The 19,442-nt window shown below is 39.0% G+C and overlaps 1 protein-coding gene across 9 annotated transcripts in view; it reads right to left on the bottom strand.

Annotated features, from left to right (window-relative positions):
* Nucleotides 1–19,442, bottom strand: part of ABCB4 (ATP-binding cassette, sub-family B (MDR/TAP), member 4) — a 106,958-nt gene that overhangs the window by 48,088 nt on the left and 39,428 nt on the right. For all 9 annotated transcript variants that reach the window (XM_056797298.1, XM_056797294.1, XM_056797295.1 and 6 more), the window contains 8 exons: nucleotides 18,411–18,535; nucleotides 13,022–13,193; nucleotides 9,637–9,750; nucleotides 7,291–7,401; nucleotides 6,954–7,079; nucleotides 5,808–6,011; nucleotides 4,456–4,626; nucleotides 2,248–2,409 (listed from right to left, as the gene is read on the bottom strand). In XM_056797298.1, coding sequence (XP_056653276.1) covers nucleotides 2,248–2,409; nucleotides 4,456–4,626; nucleotides 5,808–6,011; nucleotides 6,954–7,079; nucleotides 7,291–7,401; nucleotides 9,637–9,750; nucleotides 13,022–13,193; nucleotides 18,411–18,535 — 1,185 coding nt within the window. The remainder of the gene's footprint in view (nucleotides 1–2,247; nucleotides 2,410–4,455; nucleotides 4,627–5,807; nucleotides 6,012–6,953; nucleotides 7,080–7,290; nucleotides 7,402–9,636; nucleotides 9,751–13,021; nucleotides 13,194–18,410; nucleotides 18,536–19,442) is intronic.

Below are 19,442 nucleotides of genomic sequence, written 5' to 3' on the forward strand. Positions count from 1 at the left end.
AAGATAATGGCAACTAAACCAAGGGCAGAAAGTTTAAAATGCCATTGGTCCAGGGAAAAGTAGGTGGCTCAGTGAATTGAGAGCCAGGTCTAGAGATGGGAGGTCCTGGGTTCAAATTTGGTCTCAAGATAATTCCTAGCTGTGTGACCCTGGGCAAGTCACTTAATGACCACTGCCTAGCTCTTAGGGCTCTTCTGTTTTGGAACCAATACTATTGGTTCCAAGAGAGATGCTGAGTTGTTTTTTTTAAATGCCATTGGTTGTCTGGAAGTCTTGATAAGGCATTTTCCATTATGTCATGTGTTTTTAGGAATCTTTCCAATTTACAGATATTCCAAAACATATCTCTCTGCTATCATAAGTTAAGCGTGCCTCCAGAAAGTATCACAAAAGCATTCTCTCTCTTTCAGCTCCTGTATAGAACTGTGGGGCATAGTCACCACCCAGGGGAGGAGACAGGTACTGCTTGACTCACCTGGATGAGGACAGAGGACATGTGAGCTCTGAACTAAATGAGTCTCACCAGCTTTTTGTGGGTCTTTGGTAACTTCCCTATAAATACACTAGTGCTCTATAGAATCCTAGGAGAGACTACATAATAACAATGATAATAATAACAACAAAAGCATTAATCATAGCTCTTTGAGGTGTACAGATATTCTCTCATTTGATCCTTAAAACAATCCTGTGAGGTAGATGCCATTATTAACTCTATTAAAGATAAGGAAACTGAGGCTGAAAGAATAAGTGACTTGCCCTATACCATTGACATCACAGATTCAGACCCTAAGGTGTTGCATTATAGCCTTCTGGGTTGACATCTTATCCCTCAATATAGCCTGTTGTTCAGTGGTTCATTCACATCTGACTCTTTGTGACCCCTCTTGGAGTTTTCTTGGCAAAGATATTAGAACACTTTGCCATTTGCTTCTCCAGTTCATGTGACAGATGAGGAAACTGAGGCAAACATGGTTAAATAATTTAGCCAGGACCACATAGCTGGGAAGCATCTGGGGCCAGGAAGAGTCCTGTATATAGACTGTAGGGACTCCATCTTATCTAAAATTCCTATCCTCCTTATGGAGTTTTAAACACAGATGCAAAGCATCTGGAAGTCTTAAAGCACTATATAAATGCTAGTTGTAGTAGTAGCAGCAGCAGCAGCAATAATAGGAGTGGTAGAAGTAGTAGCAGTAGAAATAGTAGTAGCAGATACAGAGTAAATGCTTATTATATTAATGGACTGCATTGCAAAGTGATTCTACTTCATTTTGGGATTAGCTAAGGCCACCATATTTTTATATACATATATGTGGTATGTGTGTGTGTGTGTGTGTGTGTGTATGTTTATGTTTCTTACTAGAACTGCAATTTCATCAGTATAAGGAGCTGCTAGGGAGAAGAGAAAGCCTTCTCTCCCAATGTAGAATGACAACTTGTACCAAGTGACACTCTTCTAGACTTGCCTTGGGCATGGAGAGAGTTTGGACCTTTTTTTCAGTTGGCTTTTTTTTATCTGTTTCAGAAGTCCATATTGGGTCCAGTTCTTCTTGGTTCTGAGACTAGTCTTCTATCTCCGAGGCAGACCACACCACCTTACTTATACACACACACACACACACAAATATATAAATAGAAATTTTCTTACTTTCCCCTCAAACTCTCCCTCCTTTCTGTTGTTAGTGAATTGTCTTCTTTAAAGGAGGCAGTTAGGTAGCTCAGTGTAGTGATAGGTCTGGAGTCTAGAAGATCTGAGTTCAAGAGATTTATGAAGGCAAGTCATTTTACCTCTGATTGTCTCAGTTTCTTCATCAATAAAATGAAGATAATATCCCCATTCCTTTCCAGGGATCTAGTCCAATTTCCTCCTTTTATGGACAAGAAAACTGAAGCTCAGAAAGACTAAACCCAAGCGTTTACCACCCCAGGTTGCTGTGAGGATCAAATGAGATACTAATAAAATGTTTGCACACTTTAAAGAATTATAAAAGTGCTAGTTATCACCATTATTATTATTGCTATTATTAATCATTTTAGGTATTCTGGTAGCTGCTTCAATCAAGTTGCACACTTTCTTTTAGGTTTCTTCATCCACTTTTTCTTTTTGCTAGTTATTATTTCCCAATAAAGTACCTCTACTGTATTCCACTTAGAATAATCCCACAGGCACAGGGGCTCTTGGTTTAAAGACTCAGTTTTAGAATGTTTTAGGGATACCAAGCAGAGAAGTTCCTAGAAGAGAAATACCTGCATATTAACAAGCTTGAAGTAAACACCTTCCTTTTTCATGAGCTCATTGTGGCTCCCTTGCTCTGTAATGATGCCATCTTCAAAGCCAGCGATGACATCTGCATTTCGGATTGTAGATAAGCGATGGGCTATTACAATAGTAGTTCGGCCTTCTCTTGCCTGGGAAAAGGAGAGAGAGGAAGAGGAAAAGCAAGAGGGACAGAGGATGATTATAAGAGCAAAAGTTCACTTTGTACAAAGTTATCATAATAGAACAGCAACCACAACAGTGTCTTGTTCATGCCTTATCATAATGGATGTGGACTCAAAGTTCTCCAATTCTGCTTGTTACCATCAACTTGTTATTAACTGAGCTAATAAATGCTTACATTATATCTATTTATAAAGCCATAGAATTCACAGCTGGAAAAGATTTTCTTGTGGACAGAGCACTGGCTCTGCCTTGTGCGTGTACAAATTCTGCTGCTGACAATGACTTTTTGCATGATCCTGGGTTATTGAAATCCTCATCTATGAAATGTGGTGGGCAGGGGCTCAAGTCCCTTCCCATTCTAGTTCTGTGCTTCTCTGATCTAGTCCAACCATCTCATTTTACAGCCTAGGGAATTGAAACTCAAAGCACCTAAATGTTTGTTCAAGGTTACCCAGTTGGCTAAAGTGGAATCTCTAGCTTGGCTTTAGGTCCTGGTTTGATGGAGGTATGAGCCTATCTACTTGACAATCTTTTCAGAATAGGTAGAACATTATCATTACTATTGCCTTGGTCTCCTCATTTGCAAACTAAGAGTAATAAGCCTTACACTGCCTCCTTTGCAGGGTTTCTGTAAGGAAAGCCATTTCTAAACTTTAGAGCATTATAGAAACAGTCTATCATTATTATAAAGCAAGGATATGGGCAGCAGCCATGCCTGCAGATTGAGCCAATCCTTCTCAAATAAGTAAGTTTCAAATATTTACATAACTAATTGATGAGATCCTACATATCTTACCAAGTGCCACTAAAAGACATGGTGTTACCTAATATATATGCATATAAATATCTATGGATGGATATATGTATAAAATCTTAGTTAAAGCTTTGCAGAACATTTTGTACAGCTTCCTGAGATGAAGAACTGTTTTTGTTTGGATCTCCAGATGCTAGCACAGTGCCTGGTACACAGTAAGTACTTAATTCTTGCTGATTCATTGACAGACTGACATTTAATGTTGGAGCATACCTATCAAAAGCTGCTATTCCATTTTCATGCAATCAATAATGATTTCTTTTCTTATTGGTCCTGTTTAGACAGTGGTGTGATAGTACATGTTTAACTGGGAGGAAGGTATAAGCATGGCACACTTTCAAGTTTAATCAGCATTATGAACATTTTCTCCATCACCTTCTGAAGTCTAGACAAGCAGGCTCTAATCTGTAGCATTCAAGGAATGACAGCTCTCATGAGAAATTGAACAATTGGTTCTCCCAAGCTGCTTCCAGCTGACCACAGCAAAGCCCAGGGCTTAGCTGCTTAGATCATTTCTATGGCTTAAGCAAAGGAACCACATGGCCAGTGAGGAGGCTGCTTTCCCTCCGGTCAGCTTCAGAAGGAGGAGCTGGTCCAGCGTGTTGTATTGGCCATCCTAATGGTTTGGATTGAAGGGACCTGGTTTTCATTCCTAACTTTACAACTTACCACGTGTCACCTTAGGCAAGACTCTGACATGTTCATCTGCAAGATAAAGGTTTGGATGAGGGGGTCTCCAGCTAGCCCCAAATGTATGATTGTTTAATTTATTTCACCAAAGGCTTTTTAAAGGTACAGTCCTCTTTGAAATGGTTTGGCACTAAAGCTCTGATGGATGGTCACTCTTCTCCGTTTTGATTTTAGCTTAATCTTTGAATACAGACTCCAAAGTCCCATAAACAAATAGTCTGCGGGAAGTGCTGAAGTGGACAGAACCCATCCTCTGCAACCTCAACCTTAGTGTCTGGTCAAGCCAATGGACATAATGAGCCCCAAATCCCATGGTCCCTTCCAGGTTTCAAAACACCAAGAGTATGGAGAGATTGAATGGGAACAATAAATGGAGATGAGAAGAGGAATTCATTTTCATTCCTTCACTGGTTTTACCAATCCAGATTTGTGAATCAAGGCTGTCTTTTTTTTTTTTCCTACAGGATAACTTATGCAGCTTATCTTAGGTTCTTTGGGATGCACTGACCTTATCCAGAGCTGCCTGCACCTCTGATTCACTTTCAGTATCCAAAGCTGAGGTGGCCTCATCGAGCAGAAGGATCTTGGGATTCCGAACCAGAGCTCGAGCGATTGCTATTCTCTGTTTCTGACCTCCGCTTAGTTGAGCCCCTCTTTCTCCAACCAGAGTGTCAAATTTCTGTTAACACAGAGAGCAGTTGAAGGAACAGAAGGTGGTTCAGGGGAGAGAGTAATGGAACTGGAGTAGGAAGTTTCAAATTCAAATCCTACAGACACTAACTATGATCTTGAACAATTTCCTTATCTATAAAATAGGGATAATAATAGCACCTATCTCTCAGGGCTGTTTGGAGGAACAAACATAAGACAAACTTACATGGATTGGGGACATCTTGCATATAAAAAAGTTGGATATAATTTCTAGCTATTAGGAACTTTCAATCTTTATTATAGCGCAGAAAGTACAGCATTAGGTGATAAGTTAGAAGAAATGAATTCAAGTCCTACCTCTGATATGTGCTATGATCCTGAGCAAGTCATTTATCCCCTTCACTCCCTAAGGTATCTAGGACACTATAAATTAGAGAGGAGGAGCCAACCAGTGTTGGTAGAAATTTCTTCACTTGGAGATCCCACATCAGTGAAATCATGGATTCAGACTCTATTCCTATCACTTGTAAAAGCTTAATCAAAGATGCCTAGGTATATCATTCTGTACCATGCAAAGTCTGGGGAGTGTGCCTTAAACATTGGTTACATTACTTCTATTGATTTATTTAGCAAGATACCTCTAACCTCTAAAGAGAACACTGAGCCACTATATATGAAATGCAGTTGAAAAAAATCACTACCCAAGTTGCTGTTTATCTTTTATTAGGGATGGATGGGGGGGGGGAGAGGAATAGTTTGGGAATTGGTAGGGAAGGATCTAGTTGGTCAAAATAAAGTACATTTTCTCTGTCCCCTAATGTCTAACTTTTATGTAGTTTTAAGATTTGCAAAGCACTTTATAAACATCTCATTTGATCCTCACAAGCACCCTGGGAAGCAATAATAATAATAGCTAACATTTATATAGCCCTTACTATGTGCTAAGTACTTACAAATATTATCTTTTTTTCCAAATAACCCTGAAAAGTAGGTATTCTGATTATCCCCACTTTACAGATGAGGAAAGCGAGGCAGATTGAGGCTAAGTGCCTTGCCTAGGGTCACACAGCTAGTTAGTGTCTGAGGATGGTTTAGATAGAAGTCAGATCTTCCTGACTCTAGGCCCAGCTCTCTACTCACTATGCTACCTAGTTGTCCCTAAATTAATAAATAAAATTTAAAAAATGACTACACCATCCACCCCTTTACCTCTGGTAGTTTCATGATGAACTCATAGGCATTGGCATCTTTAACGGCCTTCTTGACTTCATCCATGGTGGCATCTTCCCTCCCATAGCGAATGTTTTCAGCAATTGTGGTGGCAAACAACACTGGCTCCTGACTTACCACTCCAATGATTTCCCTCAGATACCTCACATTTAGAGTTCGAATATCTTGCCCATCAATGTTGATCTGGAAGAAAGGAAGATGCCCCCTCCTATTAGAGATCTGAAACAACTTGACACCTGAGAAATGCCAGCTCTGACAGCAGCATATCATTCTACTATCAGTCAATTTGGGGCAGGTCAATGTATTTCAGTGAAAATAATCCATGGGAGTGATGCTTTCCACAAGAAAGGGACCTTGTTGGTTAGGGAGAAAATTCTGTTGTTGTTTTCAGTTAGGGAATTAACATAAACAAAAAACACAAGCGGTATCTGGCTTGTTAACTCAGATTCCATGATTGATTCCTTATGAGGCCATCTTTATTGTGCCTATTAACATCCCTAATATTAAAGAGAGCTGAAGCTTCCATCAACCTGAATAGATATTTCAATGAATGGCTCTAACCATAGTTCTAATAGTATACTATCATCGGTCACCCAGCTGCCAGCAAATTTTGCCCAGATAGCCATTGTTCAGAGGAAGCAGATCTTCTCAGACAGTATTAATGGCAAGCATGGTGAGCTATATAATTGAATTGATATGGGTAAGGGACTGAAACAAGATTCTATGGCTTCTGAATGCTTTGGGTAGATTATTTAGGTAGCACTTTAATGTTTATATTTTACAAATGTTCTCATTTGTTCCTCACAACATCCCTGAGAGGTGGGTGCTATGATTATTACCATTTTACAGAAAAGGAAACTGAGGCACAGAGCAATTACACAAGTTGCCCATGGTCACAGAGTTACTAAGTGTTCAGGGAAGAATTTGTATTCAGGTCTTTCTGATTCTAAAGCCAGCATTCTATCTCTAAAACCATTTAGCTGTCACAAACTATGCAAATGTTTGCACTATCATGATGCCTTTCCCAAACAGGATAAGTATATTCGGTGTTCTGTCATTGTCATTGTATAAAAGTGTTTCATACAAAGTTTTCAGCATTAGAAAGACCTCGTTCAGGGCTCTTACCGTGCCTTCCAGAGGGTCATAGAGTCTCTGTATCAACTGAACGGTTGTACTTTTCCCACAGCCACTGTTACCAACCAGGGCTACTGTTTGTCCACTGTTAACCTTGAGATTGAGGCCCTTTAAAATCTACATGGGAAAAAGGTATATCCATTATATCACTCCAATGTACAAGCCAGCAGACAAAAATTTCTAAATATGTTAATGTGGAAGTATTTTTAAATGGTATTCATTGTGCTCAAAAACCAACTTCAAATACAAACTATAAAACACGATTACATCTATATAATTAAGCAATCAGTTCTCAGAAAGAAATGCTTCTTTGTTTGACTTACAGTACCTTGACATCAGCTCTGGAAGGATAAGAGAAGTGGACATTTCTGAACTCCAGATTCCCCTTGATGTGGTCTGGTTTATGGCCCGTCTCAGAAAAACTGTCAATTTTAGGATTCTAAGTAAAACACATGCAATGGGGGGGAAAAAACAAAACATTGACTATTTTCTTAGAGGACTATTATTGCTATTTCTTAAACCCAGCTTGACTGTTTGGATGAAGTTACACAGGCACAGCACCTTCATCATACATTAAATATCCAGGGTCACTCTATTCACAACTGGATGTCTGAGACAGTTCAACAAAGTAGCCCTCCTGAAATAAAATTCCAGAGGCTCTCTTTTACCTTCAGCATCAAATATAAAATCTTCTGTTGGCCATTTGAAGCCTTTTATATTCTGACCCCTTCCTACCCCATCCACATTCTATTTTTTGTTTTCCTTTTTAAAAAATATTATTATTATTAACATTTTTTCTTTTTAAATTGAGTATCCAATTCTCTCCCTCTCATGTCTCCCTTACACCGCTGCAAAGAAAAGCAAAATGATATCAATTATACATGTGAAATCATGCAAAACATATTTCCATATTGGCCATGCAAAAAAAAAAAGAAAGTGAGAAAATTAAACTTCAATTTTCACTCAGAGTTCAACAGTTCTCTCTCTGGAGGTGGATAGCATTGTTGCCCTATGGAACTGTCTAATATCATATTGATCAGAGTAGCCAAGTCTTCCACAGTTGATCATCACTCCAACATTGCTGTTACTATACCCAATGTGCCCAATTCTTGGGTCTTCTCACCTCACTTTGCATCAGTTCATGGGTATTGCTATATTTCTCTGAAGTCAACCCCCTCATTATTTCTTATAGCACATTAGTATTCTATCACAATCATATGCCACAACTTGCTTAGCCATTCCCCAATTGAAGAGCATCTGTTCAATTTTCAATTATTCTTCCAGAAAGAGCTGCTATAAATATTTTTATATACATTGGTCCTTTCCTTTTTCCTTTGATATCTTTGGAACACAGACCTGGTTATGGTATTTTTGGGTCAAAGGGTATACACAGTTTAATAGCTCTTTGAGCATAATGTCAAATTGTTCTCCAGTTGGACCAGTTTCGCACTCTACCAACAGTTCATTAGTGTACTTATTTTCCCTCATTCTCTTCATTTGTCATCTCTGATGAGTATGTATTGATACCGCAAAGTTGTTTTAATTAGCTTTTCTCTAATTAATAGCAACTTGGAACATTTTCTCACATGACTCTAGATAGCTTTTATTTCTTCTTTTGAAAACTATATGTTCATATCCTTTGACTATTTATTAATTGGGGAATTTTTAAAAATAAATTTGATTCAGTTCCCTATATATTTGAAGAATGAAGTCTTTGTTAGGGAAATGGTGTGAACTTTTTTTTATATCATTTAATTGTCTATGATACCTTTAGTTTCTTTGATTATCTCTTTTAATTAAATCTATTTTTACTTTTGCTTTGTCTGAGATCATGATCACCATCCCTGCTTTTTTCATATCAGTTGAGGCATAGTACATTCTGCTCTAGCCCTTTATTTTTACTCTATGTGCGTCTTTCTGTTTCAAGTGTGTCTCGAGTAAACTGTATATTGTTGGATTCTGGTTTCTAATCCAGTCTGCTATTTCCTTCTTATGAGTGTACCCATTGCATTCCTATTCCCAGCTATGAATACTGTATATGTCTTTCTTATTTTTTCTGTTTCTCTCTCTCTCTCTCTCTCTCTCTCTCTCTCTCTCTCTCTCTCTCTCTCTCTCTCTCTCTCTCTCTCTCTCTCTCTCAACCTGGGATTGGGGTCTTTGTAAATACTTGTCATGGATTGATTCCTCCCCCCATAAACAAGGTCACATCTGGGCACATTAAGTAAAAATATAATAACATGGCAAAACTAGCCAATAGCCAGACCAACTCAATCATGCTAGACATTCTATAATCAGGTCAATCATGTGATGAAAAGTATTTATATATTGGCCAACAGGAATCTACACTGACTAGTCTAGTCATGCTTCAGCCCATTAATCTGGTGCTTAATTCTATTTATTGTTGTTGTTATATGCCAGGTTGCTCACCCGGGGCAAGTGGTGAACTAGCTATAAAACCTTCTGGGAAGAGATTTTTTGATATTGTTCAGTTGTGTCCTACTCTTTATGACCCTATTTGGTTTTCTTGGCAAAGGTATGAAAGGTTCAAATAAACAAGGATGTCATTCCCTTCATCCATAACTGAGACAAGCAGACTTCATTCATTTTACAAATGCATCCTTAGGCTAGATTTCATTTGTCACTCTTTTATGTTTTAAGAAGACAAAGGACTTACATTATCAATAATATCAAAGATTGCATAAGCTGCTCCTCTTGCATTAGCAAATGAATCAATGCATGGTGCAGCCTGTCCAACGCTGAAAGCTCCTATTAATATTGAAAAAAAGACCTACAGAGGAGATGGGAAAAGAAAAATATGAATAATCAATTTCTAGGACCACAAATAATGCCAAATAGTAAACACTACCTAGACGTATTATTATAAAGAAAGATTGTGGTTATAGGGGCAGGGCAAAATTATCCAGGGCTTATCAATGTTAGTACTTTGTGACCCATGTCATGTTTCACTTTCCCCCAAATTAATACATATTATTCTTTTTGCAGAACAACAAGCCTCAACTGTAACTTGCTATTGCTACTCTTCTAGACTAATGCAGTCAGATTTTCATTGTATTCCCAGGTTTTTAAGACAGGGACTCCTGAAAGAAAGCCTTCTTTTACACTGCTTACCTTCTCGGGACTCAGTTTCCTCAACTGTAAAAAGAGGTGATTGGACTTATTGGACTTTGAAGTCTCTTCCAGTCCTACTTCTAGAATCTGGTGATCCTAATTTATTAATTGTTTCCAAAAGATTTTTCCATTTTAGGACTCTAGGGGATGTGACAGAAACCTGAATAAGCATGGGCTATGGCTAACCAACAAAGTGGACTGGTCTTTAGAATTCTCCAACAAAAAGCACATTTTGAAATCAATATCTTACTAAACATGTTAGGACAGAGACCAGATGAATGAGAGCCTCACATTCAGATAGTGCTTCTTTTTTCTTTCTTTCTTTTTTTCTTTTTAAACCCTTACTTTCCATCTTAGAATCAATACTGTGTATTAGTTCTAAGGCAGAAGAGTGGTAAGGGCTAGGTAATGGGGGTCAAGTGACTTACCCAGGGTCACATAGCTAGGAAGTGTCTGAGTCCAGATTTGAACCCAGGACCTACCATTTCTGGACCTGGGTATCAATCCACTGAGCCACCTGGCTGCCCCCTGAATTTATTATTTTTTTACATAAAGGAAATAAGTTTGTGTCATTCAGGAATGTCAAAGATATGGTAGTAAGAGCCTTTATTCTCATTTTCTTTAAACTGCCTGTAGAAAGGGAAAAAAATGAGGGTATACATCCTCAGAGGATCCTAAATCTGGCACTGGGAGAGAGATCTCAAAGGCTACCTAGTCCAACTTCTTGGCAGAGACAAGATTTTGAACTCTTAACTTCAAAACTAAGACTCCATCCACCATACCATATTGCTCAGTACAATAGTTGCTATTCAGAATGAGGACTCTGCGCCACTAAGAAAAGGTTTTATTATGTTTAATAAGCCCTGCTTAAGAAACTATAAAAGGGGACAATCTTTAAAAAAAGATTTCCATATAAAATATTTAATATTTAAATATTGGATGCTTAACTGGATGAAACCTCAAGTATGCATAAATCTCAGCTAACCAAAATAACATAGTTCTCAAGGGTATTTGCTGAAATTTTACTGTATATAGAAATAAGTTTAGGGGGCAGCTGGGTAGCTCAGTGGATTAAGAGCCAAGCCTAGAGATGGGAGGTCCTGGGTTCAAATATGGGCTCAGACACTTCCCAGCTGTGTGACCCTGGGCAAGTCACTTTACCCCCATTGCCTAGCCCTTACCACTCTTCTGCCTTGGAACCAACACACAGTGTTGATTCTAAAATGGAAAGTAAGGTTAAAAAAAAAAAAGAAAGAAGTTTAACATTTTTCCAGTACCATGAAGCATACATAACAATAATAATAGTCACATTATTTATAGATAAAAACATTAGGACCCTGGTTAGGGACCCCTATTCCTAGACTGGGAATTGGACAGCATAACAAGTAGATTTGGCAGATTGATTCTAATTTCTTCTCTCCCTTAGCTGAGTCTGATGTCTCTCCTGAGATGATATGATTGCATCCTGAGACAGAACCAGAAAGAACTTTGGCTGAAAGAGATGAGGACACTGGTCCAGTTGATCTAGATATTGTTCCCCTGTCCATAAGATCAGGCTTGGAGCAGGGACATTAAAAAGCAGAAGATGGCAGGGTCTGTTGGATTCCACTGATTTGATCCCAGTACCTGTCTCACCTCCTTTGAACTGATTTTCTAGGCTTGACCACAACCCCTTTAGGTCCCACCATCTATTTCCTTTCAATGATCTCTTCTCTAACTGACAGATATGGTAGTTCCTACACCTGACTGCCTGCCTCAGCCCAAGTCCAGCCTCTACTAATGATTGGATTTAGAAAGCTTCTGTAGTCAATCCCCTTCACTTCAAATGGTGCCCATCAGATCTATCATTAATCCAGTCCTCTGTTCTTTCTCTAGGAATTTAATTTATTTTTCCCTTTTTTGAATACCTAAATGAAACTTAAACATCTAAATTGGACCTTTCCATATACAAAGCAGAACTGAAAAAGAACTGCCCCAAAATGGTAAGGATTTAACATATGTAATTTTTAAACCTTTATCTTCTAATATAATTGATACTAAGTATTGATTGTAAGGCAAAAGAGTGGTAAGGGCTGGGCAATTGGGATTAAGTAGCTTGCTTAGGGTCACATAGTTAGAAGTGAAGTGTGTGATTCCAGATTTGAACCCAGATCTTCCTGAATCCAGGTCTGGCTCTCTATCTACTGTGCTATCTTGCTGCCCCTTTATATATAACTTGCTACCTGTCCTCTGTCCCTTAATACTCCTTTTGCCCCATCTGCCTGCCCCCATCCAAATTGGGATCATATCTCTTATCTAATTGAAGCTGTAAATCTTGGGGTTCCCTAAACAGAGGTATAGTTCTAACCTGCCATTAGTAAGCTAAGTGCTTGGAGTTATGTGTCATTCATTCATTCATTCCATAAATATTTATTGAGAATCTATTGTTTGCAAGGCATCATGTTAGATACTAAAAGAATAATGACTTGCCTTGGTCCAGCCACTTTTTCTTTTTAATTAATAACAAGCCTTCTCAGTGCCTTTTCTTTTACAGCACAGACATCTCCAGATTTGCTTCCCTACACTCCACCCAACGAGGCTTCCTTTGTAACAACAATGAAACAGTCAAGCAAAACCAGTGACACTATTAGATGATGTTTGGAACATGGACCTCTCCACTGAAACCATCCACACTCTCTAGCATAAATCCCCATTAGGTCTAGTGGCACACATCTGCAACAGTGGCTAGTTGGGGCTATAGGAGCCATTGGCCACCAAAGGCGAGGGGGGGGGAGCTACTAGTGCTAGAAAGGAAAACCTTAATGTTGAAGGATTGGGAGGGCAAGGAGGGAAAAGCAAGAAGTATATGGGAGGGGAAGCAAAGATGACTAGTGGAATGAATGATGAATATTCCCAGATTTTTTATGAATATTGCATGAACATCTACTTACTGTAAGTGCATTTCCAATAGTGTATTCCTTGGATATGACTAGAGTAGATCCATACCAGAAAGCCAGGGCATAAGACGCATATATTAGCAGGAAGGCAATGCCCATAGAAATGTTTGCTGAAATAGCTTTCTTTATTCCAATCTTTTTTGCATTTTCTAAATGTCTCTGATACCTAAAAGAAATCAAAGAGGGAATAAAAGAGTTAGAATCCAAATGACTTTGTGCATTCTGAATCATCATCGGATCTAAGAAGCTGCAGGGTCGGAGGGTCCAACTCCCTATGACAGTGCCAGAGTAGATCTGGCCTTCTGTTTTAAACTGTTCAAATTTGGAGTGACCCAGGATCAGAGTGAATACTCTGGACTAGCCTAGACCCACGTCTCTTGACCCATACCAGTGCAGAACTCTATTTCTGGCTCAAGTCCAGTATCTGTCCTCTGACAAATGGGCTCAAGTCTTCTTTACTCCTATATTCAGATAGCTGCTTTCAGGGGATGAGTTCATCCTAATCCCAGGTTGAGGTAATGAGAAACGAGGCCTTGAAATCCGAACACTATTTTGCAACCTCAAAGAGTTAAAGACATAAAAGCCCAATTTCTTCCACCAGTGAGAAGGGATCTTCTCTCCACACTAACAGCACCACATTCAGGCTTTTTCAATAATACTGTATTGTCTCTGTGCCAGAAATGACAAGACAATCAGAAGAATGAATATTACATTTGAAATCCTAGTATTGGGACTGAGAAGGAGGGCTCCTCTTCTTGAGCTTTTTTTGTTTAATTTACAGCCACTGGACTAGCACACAGGGGTATATTATATTCCCCAATTTGTGAGATGGGGAAGGAAGTTTTCTATTTCTTTTGACCTGAATTAAATCCTGAAAAATCTAGAGCATCTGATCCTTGGGAGGAAAAAGGAAGATGAGAGGAAAGGGATACCCCCTTAAGATCACAGAAGGGAAAAGGCGATTGTTACCCAAATATGCTGCCATGAATCTGGACAGAACATGTATTAATTAATTAATTCCACAAATATCAAGTAATAATGGAACCCAAGGTGCCAAGATAAGACGATAATGTAGATAATGAGGTTTAGTGTGTGTGTGTGCGTAGTTTCATCTTAGTGGGAAAAGCTTTGGATCGAACCAGGAGTCAAGGGACAAGTGTCTTTATTTTCCTTTGACCAATGATTCCCTCTAAGTCTCATTTTCTTCAGTTGTAAAATAAAGGGGCTGGAACTAGAGTCATTCACTCATACACTGAGAATTAAGTCCCAGTTACATGTCATGAACTATACAAAGACTAAATACAAATACTAAGCAGTCCCTGCTCTCTGAGATCTTAAAATCTATCATTGTATGAGCTTTTCTGGCTCTGAAGTTCTATCATTTTTATTCTATGAAGATCACTTTCTTGATCTTTCATTGAAATGAAACCTATTTAAACAGAATAGATTATAATTATTCCATATGAAACAAGTTGATATACTTCCCATACTAAAAAAATTCAGGTTGTTAAGGAAACTGGTAGAGCAATGTGAGGGTACTTTTAAATCTACCATCTCTATCAAAGATGTGATCTCATCCCAAATTATAGCATTTTTATATAACTACACTAACGAGAAAATCATTTTTCTACAAACAAATAATGTGTTCCCCAAATATTCAACTTATTCTTTTGTTTTAGTTTGTTCTTTTTTAAAATTTTGGTCCAGCCCCAATGGTTTCAACTGTGTAGAGTATGGTCAATAAAGGAAATTCCATCTATCAGTGTAGATCAGCAACTATTCTGCAATTTATATTCTTAGAAAGTTGCCCGGGACACTAAGAGGTTGGGTGACTTACCCAGGATCACATGTTGGAATATATCAGAAGCAAAACTTGAACCCCATACTTTCTGACCTTGAGGTCTATGCAACACATTAATGTCATCCTTAAAACCTGACCTCTGTTTAGGATCCTGACCCTGAAGTTAGCCTGGATCTCCCAGGGGATAAAGAATGGTCCAATAACTTCAGCTTCATCATTCCACATCTGCTGCTGCACTCATTAGCCCTTCCAGGAAGATCTAATAGCAACAGACAGCCTGAGTAAGCATCCCAGTCTGAGGGATGGCTGTTCCATTATTTCATTCATTTTGACTACTTGTTTACCACGACTAAAGGAAGAAACAGTGATTACCCCAACTTGATGTGGTCCAAATGAGAGGCAAAGAAGTCTGGGTAGAATACTTGCTTAGGGAAGCAGGAGCAAGAGAAAGGAACTAAAACAAGATGTTAGAGAATAGGGAAGATGAAAGGGGGAAGGGTGTTAAGAATAGGAAGAAGAAAGATAAAGAAATGGAAATGAAGGTTTAGACTGGACAGTAGGATGCATCTATGGTCAGATTTACTAGTTGTGTGACCCTGGGAAGGCCATTTAACTTCTGTTTACTTCAGTTTCCTCAACAGTAAAATGGGGATAATAATAGGACCTACTTCCCAGAGTTGTTGTGAGGATCAAATAATATTTAATGCTATGATAGAGGCTGGCACTAGAGAAAAAGTGCCAGACTGAAGAGTATGTGAAATTGATCACCTCAATGAGGGAGGGGCTCCAGGAGTGAATTTCCAGAGGAGAGAAGACTCTGGTGATGAGAGCAGTAAGGGTCTCTCCATCTTGAGACATCGAAGAGAGAAGGAGGATAAAGACTTTCTCCTGAGGGTTACCCATTTTTCCTGCTGGTGAAAGGAAATCTTACCCCTCCCCCCCAACACTTCCCAATTGAAGGAACTTTCTGAAGAGAAACTTGAGCAGACTTTACCTCAGCTCCTGTTGCCCAGGGGTGAGTCAACTTGACTTTCTCTTAGGGGGTCTCAGACTGCCAAGGCCTGAGTTCCCCCCAAACTTGAGGAGGGAGGAAAAGGGTTTAGAGACAGGGACCCCCTTTTCCCACTTTCCTTTTCCCATTCTGCCCTGCCCGTTATTTCCTTTTGTAGTACCTGATTGGGTTAACATTAAAAAGTTATCTGTTCCCCAAGCTGAGTGTGAACGAATCAAGGAGAGACCTTTTGGGAGTCAAGTAGTGGAGGGGGGACAAGAGGGGCAAGAGCAAACTGGGGAGAGCAGCTTTAGCTAAGGAGGGAAGGCAGAAGGGGGAAAATCTTCAAACCCCCCTCCTCTCTCTGAGCCAACCCGTTACATCCGCTGTCTCTCCTGAACCCTGCTTTGAGGAAGTGGGGTTTCTCCTCTCTCTCCCCCTCTCTCTTCATACAAAAAGCCCAAGCCTCCCTTTGGGGGTACATTCCTCCCTTCTCTTCCCTCTCTTTCCTTTTTTTAAAACAGATGGCACCCCAGATTTAAAAGGACCCCATTTATTAAAAAAAACTTTAGTGACTGTCACCAACTGCCATCAACTGTCAATTGTGAAGTTTGTCAAATACAATTCTTGAGGCGAGCAGCCTTTGCTACTGACTCTGCCTAGCAGTTTCCACACAGGATCAAAAACATCTTGATTCCTTGTGTGTGTGGGGAGAACAAGTCAGTTACCAACTGCCACTATGGTCAGTTACAATACTGAGAGAGTGTTTATTGCAAAAGGGAGGCTGTACTAGAGCTGTCAGCTTATAGGATCTAGCCATCTTGGATCCTATCTAGCTAGAAGCAAAGCTTGTGGGGACAACAACCATTTTCTAATTGTTAACTCCTGGCAGTTAGAGCCTAGAAAAGATCTAATGGGAAACATGTTACAACTAATACTTTGGTCGACTGTGCTGGGAATAATTGCCATTTATTGGGGCTACTGTATCATTTATAATACAGTGGCAGGGATGATAGACAATGTTCTGGAGACATTATCCAATATGACTATGGAATGAACACAGTTGCCAATGAAGTATCTAGATGTAAATTATCTCTGGCAAATCATACCCCAAGTCTATTTTGTGTCTGTGGCAGTGACTAATGTCTTAAAGAATATCAAAGCTGCTGCCACCCTGATCTTCCCAAAGAAAACTGTACATGCTCTAGTCATTGATAATAGATTAGAGACATTGTTTGATCAGATCCCTCTTATAACTGAGATGTACTAGGATTACATGCAGAGAAAACAAAGCATGGGTAAGGGAACCGATGAGGAGACTGGGGATGTGACAAGACAGACTAATAAAGATGATGTAGTTACTAATACTAATACTGGGACACCTTTAGGTGCAGTAGGGAGAAATGACCTTGTCAATAACATACAGGCTCCAATTAATGCATCTGCCAACAATCTTACAAATGCATCAAAGGCTCAAAAGATTATGCCTTTGTGTGATATAGCTAAGGTCACTGATAACTCTGGCATTTTACATGCAAAGGTTCATAAGTCATTTACCACCCATGACTTAGAGTCTTTATGTAAACAGATGCCTAAAGTTTTATTAGAGCCTCATCTCACGATTAAAGAACTGAAAAGAGCATTTCGCCTCTATGAACCAGATTTTTGAGCATGTAGAAATTCTTTTATCTGAACTTTTTACACCCCAGGAACATAAAAATTTTATTGAGCAAATTGGAAAAGATTCTTCACTCATGAGCTGGCCAGAAGTTTTTAAGGATCTGGATTTTTCTAATCCAATATCAATGGCTTATCTAAGAAAATGCCATGAAGACTTATTGCAAGGAATGAAGCAATTGTCAGAATGACCCAATGCATGGGGAAAATTTGACAGATTATCCCAAGAAAAAAATGAACACCCAAGTATATTTATTGATTGCCTTGTTGGAAAAAAAAAACTGAGGGACTGTTAGGTTTTAGCCCTGATTCAAAAGAAGCAGAAGTACATGTGAGGAGACAATTTCTCAAGGGCTGCGATAAGCACTTAAGGGATTTCTTCAGGAACTATTGCCCTAAGTTTGACACCATCTCACTTAATGAACTTAGAGATACTGCCTCCTATCTTCATGATAACAAAGTAGATCAAGAAAAAGAAAACAATGATCTAAAGAAAAAGCTCCAAGAGACCTCTGAAATATTAAGGCAGAAAGAATTAGAGGAGGTTAAAAGCCTGGCTACAATTAAGACATTTAACAGACAAACCACACAGTATAGGCAGACACCCCAAAGTCAACAGAGTGTGCATAGAGATACCAGGACTTGCTTTTTGTGTTCTTGTCAAGGACACATAGTAAGAAACTGCCCAATGAAATATCGCTATGTACATATGGTACATAGAAGGCACTTAAAAATATTTATTTTTGCTTTTCCCTTTCTTTGAAAGAATACCATTGTTTTTTTAAATTAGATCTACAAGGATGCTATCAGCAGAGAAAACATTAATATTAGAAATAACCAGCTCCCCATTCCCCCCCAAAACCCCCCCAAACCTCCCAAAGTCATCCCATTAGAATGAGTCAAAAAATGCTGACCTTTCAAGTTCTTTGTTTTGTCCCCCAAAGGCTATCACCGTCTTAATGGCAGACAATGCCTCCTCTGCCACTGCACCAGCTTTGGCATAGGCTGCTAATTCTTTGTCACTAAATGCAGATAGTATCTGGAATAACAATAAAACCCAAATATTTAGGGAAAATTGGAAAGATAGTTTCATTTACTGAAATTAATGTCTTCCTTCTCTTAGTCTGTTATTTATCCCAATCACTATAAGGAAGTAATTCTTGGGCAGTAGGAAAGAGAAGCCTAGGAATGAGTTAGAAATGGGTTAAGTCTGAGGACAGCAAAAAAGGTTTTTTGTTTTTCCAAATTGATAGTTAAAGAAAAATTGATGACATTTTCTTATCCAGAAGCATCCGACCAACTAGTAACTTTCTCCTATTTTTTACTCTGTTGCTGACTCACAATCCAGTATACAAATAATGGGGTTATCATTCTAGACATCACTGAATCCTCCTCATCCTTCCCACCCTGTTCTTTAAGTCTACACAGAAAGAAAGTCCTGGCCAGGAGCCTAAAGATACAGTGTGGGATACAGGGGGGAAAGTGAAAGATTTTGGAATTAGAAGACATAAGTTGGAGTCCTTAATGAAATCCCATCTTCCTATGCCAAAAGTAACTAGGAGTGGGAGAAGCTTCCAGGTGGGACCACAAGAGGCCATGCTATCAAGCAAACCTTTGTGGTTATGGTATTGGCACAGTGTGTTTAGATACAGCTGAAGAAGGCAGGCACAGAATCAGCTTGCCAAATTGTTGAGTCTAATGGTTTTACAAAGGTGGCCTCAGTTTATCAGGGAAAGGAGGATTCACTCTAATGTCACAGTTCTCTGGAAGAACTATAAAGAATTATCTTCACTGAGCATCTTACTTTCACAAAAAGTTTCTCTTCTCCCATCAATATTTCTCCAGCATTCCTCACTGTCTTCCAGGCCAGTTAAACTAAAGAAATTATTTCACTTCCTTTTATCCTATTCCAAATAACAACGATAAATAACTACTGCCCTGGGATA

This window comes from Monodelphis domestica, chromosome 5 (assembly GCF_027887165.1).
Source record: "Monodelphis domestica isolate mMonDom1 chromosome 5, mMonDom1.pri, whole genome shotgun sequence".
NCBI classification, from domain to species: domain Eukaryota; kingdom Metazoa; phylum Chordata; class Mammalia; order Didelphimorphia; family Didelphidae; genus Monodelphis; species Monodelphis domestica.